Genomic DNA, 13773 nt, shown 5'->3' on the forward strand with positions numbered 1-13773 from the left:
TGTTCATTGTCTATTTTGGACAGTGAAAACATGAACAATAGTCTGAAACAAATGCTCCAAATGGCTTCACAGCGTTGGAATGATGGTATTATTAGGTGGGATGAATTAGGCTGCATGCATTATAATGTGTCAATAGCTATGTGTAAAATACATTAAAAATGTAAAGATATGTAGTCATTTTATAAATGTTATTAAATATTGAATAGTTACATTTTATGCAGAAATATTAAGATACATCCAAATATTGCAAAGGCTAATATTCACAGATATGTTTTAGAATGTAGGCTACAGCCTTCTCTAGTATAACAATATATCAGTATCAGATGAACTCTAGGAAGACAAGCAGACATTCACCTAAAGGCATTCTAGGCAAGATATAAATACAACCTAGTTAGTCTTTATTTGATTACCATTTGGGATCTCTCGGGGTGGTAATCTTTTGGCAGCAGATGTAAAATATAGAGAAGTTCATTAATGCCCTGAGCTTATCCTCTGAGGTGGCACTTCCCGACTTGCAGTCTGCTGTGTCCAACAGTCTCTACTAATCAAATGGTTTAGGTGAGGTGGATGGCTAAAATAGGAAATGATACCAATGTTCTCATCTAACTCTCAGCAAGAAAGCAAAAATGTTGAACTATACTTTTATACTAAAGGCAGCACAGTAGCACCAGTATGATGTGCAGAATATGAAGATACTCATATTACCCTTATGCTTGTATGTTTACCCATTGGTGTTGGTTTCTGTACACTCTTTGGAAATAAAAAGATGTTGAAAAAACAGTTGCAGAAGTCAATTTTTGTGGATTTGGCTTGTCATAAGGTGTGCCACTCAAATGATAGACACACAACCATGTTGAAACAAGTCTTTCCACTACCATTCGTATACCAGTAATGTGGAACCATGTTCCAGGAAAAAAAAAAAAAAAAACAGCATTATTTTTAAACGGCAACCACAAGTCTACTCAGGTGATCTAACTGAAACTCACTGGAGGTGTGTCAGTTAAATCAGTTGGTGAAATCTTTTTTTGCCATGCAGGTGGCTCCCAATCCCTGGCTTGGAGAGGAAGTGCAAGGATATCCTCAAAAACCATCTAAAACATCAGCTCTTTGCATCTACAAAAATCATTAGAGATTGGAGCGATCAGTGAATAGTGATGCTTAGTATGAGTGAGTAGTACTCTAGAAAATTGAATGTTTGGTTTTGTGTATACCTGTAAACTACGTATCTTACAAATAACAATTAAAGTAGTGTCTGCAACTGAAAAGACATAGATTTGATTTCTGATGAGCAAGCTGTTTCTGTTATCAGCATATTGTAGAAAAATACACATTATACATAAGAATCTGTCTATATGTCTGCTTTTTTGTTTGTTTTCCAACCATGACTAACAACTTTTTTGTGATTTTCTGCCCCCCAGCCAAGGGGCCGCTGGTTATTCATCCATTCTGAAACTTTAAAAACACTGTTATTCATTCTTACTGAGTGACAACAGGAGCAGCCATGTAGGGAATGTGGTGTGACCTTTCAAATATACAGCAAACACATAGTCACTGCATTCCTGTCATTCCCCATGCACAGGCCCGACTAAACTATGGCAGCATGCCTGAGATTCTGGCATTAATCCATGGAATAGGGCTTCAATGGCAAAAGGAAATATTTACCTCCTTTAGTGATAACAGCAGGAAGAATGGTGTCTAGGGCTGCGACACGATGAATGTGAGTCAATGAAGCATGCAGCGGTGAGGCCTTTTCCTGTCAGACTGGGTCAAACTGAAAACTGACAACAACAATCTTGATTAGTGACAAATCAGCATGAGAATCAGATGTAAAGTGCTGATAAGGAGTCTGGACATGGAAACAGTGAGTTATTGATATTGATATAATACAGAAAAAATAGCAGATTAGTTTATATGTAAAGAAGCAAACCTTATCAACAGTTGTCAACATTCTTGTAAGTCATAAGGTAAGTAAACAAAAACAATCCTTATCACTCTTCTCATGTGTTCCTGTAATAAAATAGGACTATGAACTCACTGCCACGTGTTCCAGAAAACAGATATGAGTGGAAAAATTTAAGAGAGGGGAGTGGACAGCTCAGGTTGAAAGTTGAGCATGTAATGTTTCAAACCTCCCATTGGTCTTGGGTAATCCCTACAGGGACTGAACTTCACTCTCCTTCCACCATGTTTTGCATTTTCTTGGGAGACGTACTTTTCTGGACGAAGAAACATGGTATTTTGCTAATGAATGACAAATAGCACTGTTACCACAGTAGTGGCATTATGATTAAAGGTTCACGTTAGAGAGAGCGTCATTTGTCAGGTCAAAAATTACAACATGCTGCGTTTGACCTTAGACCAAAATGTTGTCTACTTATCACCAACCACCACAAATTGGTGGGGTCATGACCTCCTTATTCAATAAAGCATTTGCATCCCTGTGTGGAACCCATTTCATTCCACCTATGGCAAATATGGCTGTGCCTTTACTCCTTGGTTTAACAGGTGGATCAGCCTGCAGTGTTGAGGTGTTGAGTCCATGAATGAACAAACCTTCAACACTTCAGAACTGGCAGGAGTGACTCTGGTGTGATACAGAGTACTTTACCTCTTCGCTACAAGCCACAGTAACATTCATGATGTGATAACTTGCAAATGGAGCTATTAACTTGACAAGCACTGCTAGTAGAGGCCTAGTTTTGTGCTAGACTGAATAACACAGCTTAACCCAGGAACAGACATAACTGAAGACAGAATCAGCACTAAATATTGTGGTGGTATGACTGGTGATTTGTAGTTCTGTTGACCACATGGTCTTTTTTTTACTACCACAGGGTGCACCAAAGCCTAAACTTTTTAAACTCTACAGAGTTACTTGTTATTCTGCAGTTCAGCCTAATGTGACCTGTCTTATTAGCAGCGTTTAAAATGTTGATTAAGGGACTTAAAAACTAATGCGATTAGCTGTTAACAAACAAAAACTTGACGTCTTTCTGACTCAGTTATCATGCACTTGGCTGTATGCCTGTGTTTTGTGCCTTAGGCATGGGTTGAGGGGTTTGCTGAGCAGGAGCATGGGAAAAAAAAAGAATTATATAAGCATAACTAAGGCAGCCGATTTCAACAAGCAAGTGGAACTACAAATGCCAAAAAGTGTTTTGAACTCTGAATATCTGTTTTGAACATGAATAACATATTAATCCAGGTTTGCCAATGGCAGACAGGCATGTCAAATGAATTTTTGCTTATAGCTGTATTGCTAAGCCACAATAATGTAACTGTGACTGTGACTTGATCAAGACAGAGTGACTTTAATCTATAACTGTCACAGTATCTCTGGATGTCTGTGTGTTCCATTATGAAGTTATGATCTCAAGTCTGACCCTAACCCTAACCCTAATCCATAATAACTTGAATTAACCTGAATCTGTGTTTATCACTGGAACTAGTGGTAATGGAGGTAAGAAGCCTCCTGTGCATGCATGAGAAAGTACTACTGTGTTGTTTTCCAAGGTCAAACAGCAGAGAAAGGAGAGAGATGGAGGAAGGTTCTTGTCACAAGCAAGTTACTACACAGTAGACATATTGCTACTGAAATTAAAAAATGAATCATTTGTATAGAACGTTATTGATGACAGGTTTTGTGTTGTAACATGAATCAGTGGCTGTTGTAGCCAGCCAACGAAAAACTCATCATCAAGTCGCTGATCCTAGTTGTTTATGCAATGTATGTTGACTCCTGTGACTCAGAGCACTGATTTAGGAGTGGCATAACCTCACTATACCACACACACACACACACACACACACCACACACACACACACACACACACACACACAAGCACTAACATGTGAGGTGGCAGAACATACTTTGTATTACTGCCTATGTGGGCATAAATAAGTTGGAATCTGCAATTCAAACTTTATGTAACATTCAGGCCTTAGCAGGGGGTTCATGGTTCACTGGCTCCGGTGGCATTGCCCTCTCTTTTGCATATGTCAGTCTTGCCTTGGGGTTTCCGTTGCTATTCTGTTCTTTTCTCTGACCCCTAATGTTTAGTCCAGGAAGGCTTGTTATGCAGTCAGATGGCCCTTAGTTATTTCAGTCATCGTTTTGCTGTCCTGAGCTTGTTCACACTCATGGGAAACTGTACTTCACAACACTCACAGCATTTTTGATGTAATTATTTACGCAAATATTTGCATCATATGAAGCATCGCTTGTATTGGCTGATCGACATCAGCCAATTGCAATATGCTTCGCTATAACTGGCTCATTCACATATGTGTGGCTAGTAACATCCAATGATATTAATTCATCATGATATTAAGTAGAATAAGAAGGCATCCTTAGGTGTATGAGTTGCAAATAATTGCTTTTCGAAAATGTGAATAATTTACCAATGCTTTACAGATCAGTCTTAAGCCAGTAATAAGCCATTTTGGTTGGTAAGTTTGTAGACAGTTTGACCCCTTACTTGCACCAGAATCAATTTATTACCAGTATATATAACAGCAGACTCTAAAAGTCTTTATTAATGAATTCATTTAATTTAGAGCAGTAAAGGGCCAGGGTTGTCGAGAGATTTAATAACATCCCGGCAATCTAAAACTTGTTCTTTCTGGTATCTTATAACTGATCCATAAGACATTGCTAAATCATTATTATTTATTAATAATAATTACAGTTTATAAACCTTTTACAAAGTGCTTTATTATAAAGTTTTAGAAACTGGTAATGAGTGATGCCTCAAGGATGGAACGCAGCAATGTTTGCACTGTGCCAACACATTTCTGCTTTTGCCACATAACACAAGAGTTGCCTGCTATACTTTGCAGTATGATTTGACTTCCCTAATAATATTTATAATATGGGAAATAGTGCAAAGCTGTTTTTGGTTGATGCAGTATCCCTTGCTTTTACTGTGAAAAGCTCTTCTGGTCTCCTGTTGTCAGTTCATTTCAACACACATTGTGTTGTAACATGCTTTCATCACACTGAGCCAACAAAGAAATTCCCTGATGTTTTAAAGAAACATTAAATTTTGCAACATCACATTACTGAGATGCCACACTACAAGATGTGCAGATGCTGAAAACTGACCAGACACTGAGAGAAATAGAGCTGCACACTTTGAATAACTTTTTATTTACTACGCACAATCTCCCTTTACCATATTTGCATATGGAAATTCATTCCATTTGTATAAGATACCATCTGGTTGGTTTTGCATGAGAAGAGTCCAGTAAACTACAATTTAGGTAACATTCAATTATCTATTTAACTTTGTATTTACATAGAACACTTTATACAATTTGCAAGATATATCGGACAGATTAGAGTCTTGCTGATATATTCTACCTCTGTTATGTGTCTCTTTCTTCCTGGGCTGTGGAATCTGACCAGTTTACAGCTCATTTTTCAGGTCTACTTTTCTGCATGTGTGTGCATCTGTCTCTTTGTGTTTGCACTCTTTGTCCTTACTGTTCCATTTTTCTATTGTTTCACTTTACAGAGGAAAAAGTCAGCACAGCGTCCACCCGCTGGCACAGCGCAGAAAAACATAGATGATCTTGGAGTGATCAGAGGTGGTGGGAGTCATCCACTCCAGCAGCGTGGCTCTGGGGGGGAGAAACATCGCCCGCCCCTTCAAACAAAGGATCCAGTTTCAGACATTCTTGTCAGCAAACAGATATCACACTGAAGTGTCCTTGGCTAAGACAGTGAATCTCTAATCACTCTAGGGTGCTGACACTGATACCTTACATTACCCTGAATTAAGACCCATTTCAATTCCTTACTTTACCAAAAGCACACATCTGCTTTTTTACAGAACAGGAAGAATGTGAATTGGAACTTGATGATGATAATGAAACAATCATGGACATATTTCATTTAAAAAATGGAAGTGCATGTGAATATGACCTAAAAATGGGTAACATTATACCGCCATCTAGGGAGAGCTTTGGTAAAATTACTTAGACAAGTAGTCAGTGTTGTGCTCCCTCTGTTTGGGCAGATTAGGAATTACAGGTGAGCAAACACAAACTAGCCACTCTCAAACCAGTCAGATCAGTCTTTATTTATTCCATTTTTTGCCCTGAATGTGATGCTGTTACTTTGATGTTAATATATTAATGTTTGTACATGTTTGTGTGTGTGTGAGGGTCATAATGACTTCCAGCACTCCCTTTTCTTTATCAGCTGGAGGAGATATCAGCATTTTGTATGCCTAACATTTTGAAGGTCATGCCACAGTATCTTTCCCTCTCACACATACACGCAAATTCAAAACCCATTGTTCAGCCAAGCAGAAAAGATTAAAAAAAGTCAACAAAATATGAGCAGCAGTTGACTCAGTTCTTGTGAAGCAGTGAGCTTATGACCAGCCGTCTCTTTTCCCACTCTGAGGTTTCCTGTTATTCTGATAAATTTCACGATGTGGTCTTCGAAAACGTGGCAGAAGGTTTGTGCAATGCAGAAAGCTGAAACAATACCATAAAGTTTGTCTAGATTTAATTAATGTGATTTTAGGCTGCTGAATCTTTTTCTGTTTCGGTTATGTTCAGAATTGTGCTTGAGTGAGGGTAAGTGGGTGGACAATACACAAACTAAATCACAAAGGTGCAACGATAGTTGGTGATAATGATAATGAAGCCAATCTGTGCAATTATAATTTAGTTTTTTGGAGTTCTGTTACTTGTTTCTTTATTACCTCACAGCTCAGATTGTCAGGTTTCTTTTACAGATGAAAATTTTGTTTTTTGCTAATGTTACCAGGCCACTGTCCATCACATCTGATGAAACCACACCATTACAGTATTAATGAAGCAAGTTAGCATGTTAAACTCTTAATTAAAAAAAACAAAAAAAACATCTATTTTCCCTAACTTTAAATGTTATTGTTGCTTACTTAGTTATGACTGTTTTATGTTTGAAGTTTTCAGGGGCTTTAAGACTTTTCCTACTAAATTGTTTTCATATTTGTTTACCTATAATAATTGAGCTAATTTCTTTAAAATTGCTTCTTTTTTTAGTTGTGGGTATTGTGTTTAAATCTACTTTTTCCTCCCTCATTTTTGTATGGCTTTTGACCTGAATTTGCACAAGTCTAATATCTGTAGTTGTATTAATAGAATTTGGATACAACGTATTCAGTTTACATTATAGACAAGTAGCAATAGTCTTAAACTCTCAAAGTAGCAAACCATCCTCTGTTTCCCCTCCAACTAGATAAGTATCTCTGATTGGTCCAACCTGACCCTTCATCTGGAGGAGTCCCTGACCAGTGCTTTGGGCCACTATCTTGACAACTGGAGGCGTAATGTGACAGCTGCAGCCAACGCTTTAGACAAGACACTGGCTGAGGAGAACGTCAGGGACGTCATCTGGTATCTGGCAGTGATGATCGGCATGTTTGCCTTCATTATTGTGGCCATACTGGTGAGCACAGTCAAATCCAAGAGGAGGGAGCACTCTGATGACCCCTACCACCAATACATCAAGGAGGACTGTGAGTGAGGTTATAGGTTATAAATTTGCAGTTTGATAATGTAGATAAATATTTAACTCACTGCAAATCGTCTTTATAATCAGTTATAGAAGCAACAGGGTAACATACTGAACAATGTATGTCTTTTCTATTTAAGAGAATGTTGCACATGCGAGTCAAATTTGTAATCAGAGTAATGTAAATGTATGATTGATTTTGTATATTTAAGTTGTGGTTTAGCTCTAATTAGCTTGGTTTAGCTTTAATCCATTACTGTCAATTAGACATTGGGAAAATGGCTCCCTTATGTCTGTTGCCCTCCCCCCACAACCATGTCAAATAAAATCATTAGAACCACCACACCATCACATTCCCAATGTGTTAATTGGATCTTATTTTAAACCCCACTGTTTATATATATATGGAAGTTATTATGGTTTACTACTCACCTGCTCGCTAACTTATTTTCATGCTCTCTCAATCTCTACATGGACATTCAAGTGTCACAGCTGACTTATCCTGAGCAGTTGACCTATTGAGGCCTGTGGCCTATTGGTTATAGGCCTTTTTCACAGAAGATATTTTGTAGGAGAAGCACAGGTGTGAATAATAAGATTGATAAGGGGCTGAGTTTAGCTGCTTCACTGTCAGGTTCCTGCTGTTGTGACTCAGTGGCATATACAGTTCTACCTGCAGAGGGCAGCAGAGACTCTGTCAAAAGCAGCTGTAGAACTATTGTACTTGAGACAAGACTGGAGATGAGGAAGACTTAATAGGGAGGTAAAAATAGAGGTGCAGCTGTTGCTGTTTTGTCAGAGGTGTAGAAGTGTTGTATATGATTATTAAATGTAATGTTTAAGAGGAAGATCTTTAAGTGTAGGTTTGTGAAGGGCAAAATGAGTAAAGCTGCTGACAAATATGGCAGATTCAGCTCTGACTAAGGATTTCAAATCACACCCACATCAAAGCAAAAATGTTGTTATATATGGTCAGACAGGACATTGCACATGAAAATCTCATAGAACCATATTTGAAGTATGGCCACTACAGACAGATTATTTAAGTTGCCCTTTGCACACCTGTTGGCAGATTGTCTCATGAGCTGCCACTTAAAATACACCACCATTTTTACTCAAGCACTACACCACACATCCATTTGGTCCTCACCAAACACCTTGAAATAACTGCACCCCTAAATCTTAGGGGTGCAAGTATCTTCTAAACTAACTCCCTCAGAGAGACATTATAGGGGAAATAGTGTAACTCACTATTAACCCCCCCAGTAGTGTCCTCTCCTATCTCTTTCTCACTTGCCATTTTATTTTTAGCATTCAAACAACTGGTCTCCTAAAAATGGGCCTGTCCTGCACGGGAAGGGGGAGAGGACCGCTGCTATGTGTGGTATCCATCCCCCAAGTACCTCACAGGCCTGACAGTTACTCCTCTTTCGCCTTTGTGTCTGCAGAGAGAGGTTGTGAAGGAGTGATTACACTGGGAGAAGGAGTTGCTGGATCCTAAAGATGCTTTAGAAATTGGATTTCTGTGGACAGCTTGGGATGCTTGAGAACTGTCTCTCAAAGACCACCTTTTACATCTAAAACTTTGAACAGTATTTCTTACACTGCCCTCCCCTTTCACAGGGATTAGGTGACCTTTCTGGTTGTCCGGTTTTATATTGTAAAACTAAACCATACTCTGACTTCTGGGGGTGTGTGGGAGCTCTGGACGATGCTCTCCCTGTGGTTGTTCCTATTCCCTTGCCTGAGCCTTGTGCCTCTGGCCCCGGCTGAGAAGGGCCTGGAGTTCCCAAAGTATGATGGGAAGGACCGTGTCCTGGACATCAATGACAAAAACTACAAGAAAGCCTTGAAGAAGTACAGCATGCTTTGCCTGTTCTACCATGAGCCCATACCAGACAGCAAGGAGCTACAGAAACAACACCAGATGACTGAGCTGGTGCTGGAGGTAAAGTATTAAGAGGAGGAAAACAAAGTAGAGAGTAGATAGTGAAAAGATGCAGGGCTAGATTAAAGGAAAAGGAGAGAGGGAGAAATTGGTGTGGTAGCACTAGTTTCCTCAAGGTCACTGTGTAAGTGTATGCACTCTATAAATGCACAGTAGTGAAGTGAGATGCAGTGCTGTCACTTAAGGTTATTTCAGCCTAATTCAATGTGCGCTTCACTCCCATAGAAATGATGGAGCTAGTTCTCCCTGTGGCTCTCCTCTGCTGGCAGAAATAGGCCAAGAGCTCATGTGTTTTATGTTTTTGAGCTATACACACGAAGGGCACAAGTGCCTTCTCCTCTACTGTGTTTTTTTGTGGACCAAAATAAGAGAGCTTGAGGGTGTTTTGTATTCAGGCTTAGCTAAGTGGCTGGATACATTTGTAGTTGATAAATTAAATGAATCTCTCTGCAAGAATCCCATACAGTAGGGAAAGGTGTACCCTGTCTCATGTTACACATGGCTGAGGCTGAGTTGCTCTTTGATCTGTTGAAGGTAATCTGAGACCAGTTGTGTAGTCCTGATATTAGCTTCGCTTATTTTACCCCGCACAGGTGGGACGCATGGTCACCCATATACAGTAACCATGTACAAATAATAGCCTTTTGCGCATTGTCACTGTTAGTGTGACGTAACCTGATACAATATACAACACCATTGCTATTTAAAATATCTGCAACATGCAGGTAGTTTTTCAGTCTTACCTGTTTGATGTCTGTTTGTGTCTAATTTATGAGGTATAATTCAGACTGATCAGGAGTTGTTTACATTCATGTTTGCTTGTTAGCGGTTTTCTTCTTTGGTGCCGCTGCTACTTATGCTGACGTGTTACAGCCACCTACTGCAGATCAGTGGAATAGCGTGAAACTGATGACAGGATATAAATTGTGCTGCCTGCATGTTCACACACGTGCATGCACAATACATTACAACTCAAACAAAATGTGAATCCACTTATAAAACCATTGCTGCAGAGCGCTGCTAATGGTCAAAAGCTCCACTGGGTAACTTGGTCCAAAGCTTTTCCATGTGCATTAAAGACATAAGATAAACAAGCTTTTTCAGTTGTGTGAGAATCATTCACGGCAGCAGAATCAAAGTTTTAATCAACTCACCTACTGTACTTCATAGAACAACTGCCAGAATAATGCTCTTTGGTTATATTTAGAACAAGGCAGTCTGGGTGATTATGTAACTGTCTTTACAGCCTCTGGGCAGCTTGGGCACACACTGTCAGTTTGCCAATGTTGGTATTAATTTTTTTTTCTTCCCCCCTTTAAGACCTTAGCTAACAGTGCAGTCAAGCTCCCAGTCATTTTTTCCACAACAGAAGCCTCAATTAAATATTTCAACTATAAGTTTTATATCATTCATTTATCATATATTCATCATCACATCTTTTCTTTTCAGCCCTGTTCTTACCATTTACTCCCTTTGATGATCTTTTTTCTTTTGGCTGCAGCTTGCAGCTCAGGTTATGGAAGAGAAGGACATTGGATTTGGAATGGTCGACTCACACAAAGATGCAAAAGTGGCAAAGAAGCTCAGTGAGTATTTGAATACAGCATAACATTTGTTTAGCCTCTGTTAACTGATTTGGATTTGAAAGTCTTAAAAGAGTCTTTAACATTATGTAATGTGGGAATTCCTTCAACCACAGGTTTGGAAGAGGAAGGCAGTGTATACGTCTTTAAGGCGGATCGGGTGATTGAGTTTGATGGCTTGCTCTCTGCTAACACCCTGGTTGAGTTTTTGTTGGATGTGAGTAGAATGATTTAAGGGCAGATTCCCAGCTGCCAGTGCTAATCAACACCAGTCTTGCCAGAGTTACAAGCTTATTCCAGAACTTCTCTGTCCTGTTTCTGTGTGTCTCTAGCTACTGGAGGAACCAGTGGAGGTGATAGGAAATGCTTTGGAGCTGAGAGCCTTTGATAGGATGGAGGAGGAGATCCGCCTCATCGGTTACTTCAAGAGCGAAGACTCTGAGCGTGAGTGTGTGAGGCTGTCTCAGTGAATGTTTGTAAAATGTGTTGTTGTTTTTTTTTTTTTTGCTGTCTGTCTGTCTACCTTGTTAAATGGGTCTGTGATGGGCTCTCTGTGGCTCATGCCCTTCATTATAACATGAATGCATTTTAACCTCCTCATCTCCATGGATTTACAGATCCATTTTTACCACTGCTGCACACACAGCTGCCACTGCCTGGTCCCTTCTCGCATGCTTTGGAAGAACTGTGTCTAGAGTAGTTTACTTGTGGTGATGAGCCGCAGATACATCCTATCAGACCAACTGTGGGAGCATTAAGTGGAGGTCAAAGTTCAGCTATTTCCGTTCCCTGATGTGAAAATGTCACTGTATACAACAGCCAAAGAAAGCACAAACAGATGTGTGATTAAGAAAACAGGGTTACAATAAAACCCTGTTGCACATATGATAACAGAGCAACACTTTGTACTCTACATAACTCCTGTTTCTTTCCTGTTCTCTTTTATTCTCAGACTATGAAGCATTTAAAGAAGCTGCAGAGCAGTTTCAGCCCTACATCAAGTTCTTTGCCACATTTGAGAAGTCTGTAAGTGACAAACAAACGCACAAACAATTCAACAGGCATGTAATTATTCTTGAGAGATCTGTTGTTGCTGCTTCAGGTGGCCAAGGAGTTGACTCTGAAGCTGAACGAGGTGGATTTCTATGAACCCTTCATGGAGGAGCCTGTCACCATCCCAGGCAAACCTCACTCTGAGGAGGAGCTGGTGGAATTCATAACAGAACACAGACGGTTAACAAAGAGCAATGTTCAACTAAATACCCCAAGTTCTTTGTCACTTTTTAAGGATTGAGGTCTATTGTATAAACGCATATAACATCCAATGTCTTTTCTGTGCTGTCAGACCAACTCTGAGAAAGCTGCGTGCAGAAGATATGTTTGAAACCTGGGTGAGTGATGACTGCTGGGACAGCTGCAGATGCAACAACTTTACATTTTCCCTGACACTTAATAATAACTTGAAATTTATGTTTCCCATTTGTTTTCTCAGGAGGATGATATCGAGGGCATCCACATTGTGGCTTTTGCAGAGGAGGAGGATCCTGGTAAGACCCTGTTACATGTCAAAATACAATTTGTTTTTGGAGAGCATGAGGAACATGCTGTAGAACATACACTGGAGTTTTAGAGAGCTTTAGAAATGCAAATTGATTTAATGTGTTCTTCCTGTGGTCCTAGTCAACCATCAGCTAACAGAGTTTTCGAATCATTTGATGTCGTGTGGTATTCCTTTCCTCCAGATGGCTATGAGTTCTTGGAGATCCTGAAGGAGGTGGCCAGGGACAACACTCACCTTCCTGACCTCAGCATCGTCTGGATTGACCCTGATGACTTTCCCCTGGTGAGCTGTGACATCTCTAGGCATAGACAGCAACAGAAGCAGGCAGACAAGAAAGCAGTGAAACACTAAACCAAACTCTGGAGATAGATACTTAGCTCTCAAGCTGCAGGTCTAATGTGATTTGTCACTGACTCCCTACAGCTGATCCCCTACTGGGAGAAGACCTTCAAGGTGGACCTGTTCAGACCACAGATTGGAGTAGTCAATGTTACAGATGTAAGTCTGCGACAACCTGATGATCTGTTTGACATGACGTGAATGTTGCATAGAATTTCCCCTGACACTGTGTGTTTGTGAGCAGGCCGACAGCGTGTGGATGGAGATGGAAGATGAGGAGGATCTGCCCAGCGCACAGGAGTTGGAAGACTGGATCGAAGATGTGCTCTCTGGCAAAGTCAATACTGAGGATGATGATGAAGATGATGAATGATGATGATGACGATGACGACGATGATGATAATGATGATGACGATGACAATGATGATGATGATGATGATGATGATGATGATGATGGTGATGAAGATGATGATGAAGAAGATGACGAAGATGACGATGATGATGACGATGATGAGTAATTTATGAGAATAATAAATCTTGACTCCTCAGTTGAACATGGACTTGAACAACTGTAAAGTAACTTTTCACATAGAAATTATTTCAAATGTACTGAATATGTGCTTGATGATAATATCAATGAGTCTATTTAATATCCAAAAATGTCATTTTTTGACACTGTAAATAAGCCTGGAATGGGTTTTGGGATTAAAAATAAGACATACATTCAAATGTCTAGACCATACATTTACCTCACATTACGTGACGTTCATCTATAGATGAATGTTCATAATAAAGCATTGATGACATAAAGTTGAGGTCAACAATTATGTCA

General features: G+C 39.6%; 2 protein-coding genes across 2 annotated transcripts; both read left to right on the forward strand.

Annotated features, from left to right (window-relative positions):
- Nucleotides 1-5641: 5641 nt before the first annotated feature.
- Nucleotides 5642-7942, forward strand: LOC108901572 (potassium voltage-gated channel subfamily E member 2). Its single transcript, XM_018703100.2, has 2 exons — nt 5642-6467; nt 7235-7942. The coding sequence occupies exons 1-2, from the start codon at nt 6441-6443 to the stop codon at nt 7520-7522; spliced, it is 315 nt and encodes a 104-aa protein (XP_018558616.1). The 5' UTR covers nt 5642-6440; the 3' UTR covers nt 7523-7942.
- A 1007-nt stretch (nt 7943-8949) lies between these two features.
- On the forward strand, nt 8950-13664 carry casq2 (calsequestrin 2). The gene is given in 12 exon segments (XM_018703099.2): nt 8950-9458; nt 10960-11044; nt 11158-11258; nt 11374-11485; nt 11994-12067; nt 12144-12274; nt 12387-12432; nt 12534-12588; nt 12784-12884; nt 13026-13100; nt 13186-13302; nt 13304-13664. Coding segments are annotated over 12 exon segments (1290 nt in total). The 5' UTR covers nt 8950-9221; the 3' UTR covers nt 13460-13664.
- Nucleotides 13665-13773: the final 109 nt, after the last annotated feature.

The sequence above is a fragment of the Lates calcarifer genome, linkage group LG1 (assembly GCF_001640805.2).
Source record: "Lates calcarifer isolate ASB-BC8 linkage group LG1, TLL_Latcal_v3, whole genome shotgun sequence".
Lineage (NCBI taxonomy): Eukaryota > Metazoa > Chordata > Actinopteri > Centropomidae > Lates > Lates calcarifer.

Bases quoted from the DNA above. Each gene is read 5' to 3' on its own strand.
- LOC108901572 (XM_018703100.2), top strand. From the start codon at position 6,441: ATGTGGTCTTCGAAAACGTGGCAGAAG. The intron at 6,468-7,234 runs GTTTGTGCAATG...CCCTCCAACTAG, and splicing joins CTTCGAAAACGTGGCAGAAG to ATAAGTATCTCTGATTGGTC.